Source organism: Callorhinchus milii, unplaced genomic scaffold, assembly GCF_018977255.1.
Source record: "Callorhinchus milii isolate IMCB2004 unplaced genomic scaffold, IMCB_Cmil_1.0 Scaffold9, whole genome shotgun sequence".
NCBI classification, from domain to species: domain Eukaryota; kingdom Metazoa; phylum Chordata; class Chondrichthyes; order Chimaeriformes; family Callorhinchidae; genus Callorhinchus; species Callorhinchus milii.
The window spans coordinates 21826913-21830109 of record NW_024704750.1 but is presented as its reverse complement, the minus strand read 5'-3'; the positions used below and the strand labels follow the sequence as shown (position 1 = coordinate 21830109).

The window sequence follows — 3197 nt, the reverse complement described above, 5'->3', positions numbered from 1 at the left end:
GAGAGGAAGGAGCGTCTGAGAGAGAGGGGGAGAGGGGGGGGGAGTGCGAGTTAGGGCACGCCATGGGGCTGCTCAGTATGGACCTGATCATGAAGCTGCAGATCCTCCCGGGATTTTTCTCCAACTGCCTGTTCCTGGCCGCGTATGACTCGTTCGTGCTCCTCAGGCAGGCGGTCTCGCTGCTGAGCTGCTCGGGCCTGGGGCCGGACCCCCAGCACCGGATGCTGACGGCCGAGGGCATGCAGGTGGTGTGGCAGAGCTTCCTGCTGGACGCCCTGAAGCAGGTCAAGGTGGGCCTCGAGGCGCCCAACTCCGCGGTTGCCCGGCTGGACGGGGGGGCCCCCTGCCGCCTCTTGGACTTTGCCAGCCGGGACCGTCCCCTGGTGGTCAACTTCGGCTCGGCCACTTGACCGCCGTTCGTCAGCCGGCTGCCGGCTTTCCGCCAGATGGTGGAGCGATACGCGGAGGTGGCCGACTTCCTGCTGGTGTACGTGGACGAGGCCCACCCGTCCGACGGCTGGGCCCTCAGGTCCCGCTTCCAGCTGCGGAGGCACAGGAGCCAGGAGGAGCGGTGCTCGGCCGCCGGGCTGCTGGCCAGGGAGTTCGGGCTGCCCGCGGCCTGCGGGGTGGTGGCCGACCTCATGGACAACAACGCCAACCGGGCCTACGGCGTGGCGTTCGAGCGGCTGTGCGTGGTGCAGAGCCAGAAGATCGCCTACCTGGGCGGCAAGGGACCCTTCTTCTACAACCTGAACGGGGTGAGGGAGTGGCTGGAGAGGCACAGCGGTCAGAGGTGGGGCTGAGCGTGCGCGAGAAGGGGGGAGGTGGCGCCAAAGGCGGAGGCGCGGAGAGGGACGCCGGGCGGCGGGGGAGGGGGAGATTCCCCTCTCGCCCCCGACGTGGCCCCAGAGACGGTTCCCAAAAGAACGACGCAATTACCCTCTTCCACCCCCACTCGCCCCTCGCCCTTCACAGACACTGAAGGCCACGCCACGCGCGGCACTGCCCCACACCTTACGGACGCACTGCGAGCGCAAGTTGCCGCTGTCGTTGGATTCGCAGGACTTTTCTCTGGTGACGGACGTGATGGACCTATAGGCCGACAAATGGAGTTTGATTTTTTGTTTACGCACACGCATCTATTCATCTATTTTTTTATAATTTATTACGCTAAAACAATTGGACGGCTATGTGAGCGCGATTGGATACTTGCCTGGAGTCGTGTGCGCGTGCGTGCGTCTGTGTGTGCTTCTGTGCATGTGTGTGTGTGTGTGTGCGCGCGTGTGTGTGCGTGTCTACAGGGGAGAGGGGTGGGGGCACGGAGGGTATTTTCTCTTATCTTGTTTCGAGTGTGCTTGTAAGTTATTTGAGTTCCTGGGGAGCGAAGGGTGGGGTGGGGTGGGGGTGTGTGGTGTTAGGAGAGAGGGGAGGGGATTGGGTGGTGGGGGAAGCTTCTATCTAATATAGTGGGACGTGGGGGGGGTGGGGGAATCGACGGACGTACAGTGAGGTGAGGGCAGGGGGCAAGCGCCTCCATGAAAAAAACTGACGAAAGAGTTTGCTTGAGCTCAGTCAGTGTTTGGAAGCAAAGCCGGGCGCTTGCTCTCAACCCCTCCTCTCCTCCTCCTCCTCCTCCTCCTCTTCTTCATCCTCCTCCTCGCTTACAGAGGTCTTAACAGCTCAACGATCGTTCCTGAGTGGTGTTCACGCGCTACCGTGTTCAAATAAACCCGTTCAAATAAACGCTACACCTGCACATCTTCTGCCTCAAGGCTTATGTGTCTCTTTTTTTTCCCTCTCTCTCTTTCAAAGAAAGTTTCTGCCTGAAAGGCGCTTTTATTTCTGTATCTCATGGGAATGGGGAAGGCGTTCAGTTTGGGAGGGAGGTTGGCCAAAAAATGCACAGTCACCGCACTTTACAGCGACATCACCTCAAGTGCTTTTTGTGGATGATGTGATAAAGCGCTGTATTGAGTGCGATTGTTATTGGGTTTTTTTTTTAGAAACGTAGCAGCATTTAAAAGCGAGAGGTGTTTGATGAGGAAAGAGCAGGGGATAGAAATAGAAAAGAGAGCTCCAGTGGGATGGAGGGCAAACGAGCATGAAAGAGATGGCCGAAAGTGGGGTCAAAGAGGAAAGTCTTGAGGTGGTATCTTTTACATTATAAAAGTGATAAAAGTTTGCTTATTAAGCACAAATTGAAGAATGTTACACAGTCCAAAAAAGGGTCTCATACACACACACACACACACACACAAGCTGAAACTGGGTGGAAATTTCAGTGGAGGGGGGAGGTTGTAAAAAGAAAGCAGAGAAAAGTCACTCAGGTCATTTCATAAGAGCACTGGTTCCCCATGTGAGGTAATCGGAATCAATAGGAACATTTGTCTGTGTTTGTTGAAGGATAAAGCTACTCGGTGACCCAGACATTTTCGCCTAGGTCACATCATTAGTTTAGTTAACTTTGGGGAAATAAAATGCATGCGAGCCAAAAACACACCCCTCCCTCCCACTGTTGAGACGCCTCAAAGCGCTTCACAGAATATCAGCTGATTGGCTCGCGCTAGCACCTCCGCACCTCGGGCGTTGGCAACATCAGCCTCCACGGCTGCACACTCAACCTCATTAAACCAGTCAGGAGCCTGGGTGTCTTGTTTGATCCTAAACTGTCCTTTCTCCCCCACGTACGCGCCATGACTGGCACTGCCCTCCATCACCTCCGCAACATTGTCAGCTTCCGCCACTGCCTCACCCCTCAGGCTGCCCAAACCCTCACCCACACATTCGTCACCTCAAGGCTCAATTTCGGGAACTCCCTCCTCATCGGCCTTCCCAACTCTTCCCTTCACAAACTGCAGATCATCCAAAACTCTGCAGCTCATGTACTCTCGCGCACCAGGCTCCGTGATCCCATCACTCCCACCCTCGCCCGATGCCACTGGCTCCCCATCCGCCAGAGGATCGAGTTCAACATCCTCGTCCTCACCTTTAAGGCCATCCATGGCCTCGCCCCCTCCTCCCTCTCTGACCTGCTGACTCCCTACCAACCCGCCCGCTCCCTCCGTTCGGCGGGCTCCCGGCTACTCCATGTCTACCATCGGTGGCCGGGCTTTCAGCCTCTCTGCCCCCACACTCTGGAACTCCATTCCACAGTCCCTTTTCCTCGCTTCCTCCCTTGCCTCCTTCAAGGCCGATCT

General features: G+C 56.9%; 1 protein-coding gene across 1 annotated transcript; it reads left to right on the top strand.

Annotated features, from left to right (window-relative positions):
- On the top strand, window positions 1–1273 carry dio2 (iodothyronine deiodinase 2). Its single transcript, XM_007906007.2, has one exon. The coding sequence runs from the start codon at window positions 63–65 to the stop codon at window positions 801–803; it is 741 nt and encodes a 246-aa protein (XP_007904198.2). The 5' UTR covers window positions 1–62; the 3' UTR covers window positions 804–1273.
- Window positions 1274–3197: the final 1924 nt, after the last annotated feature.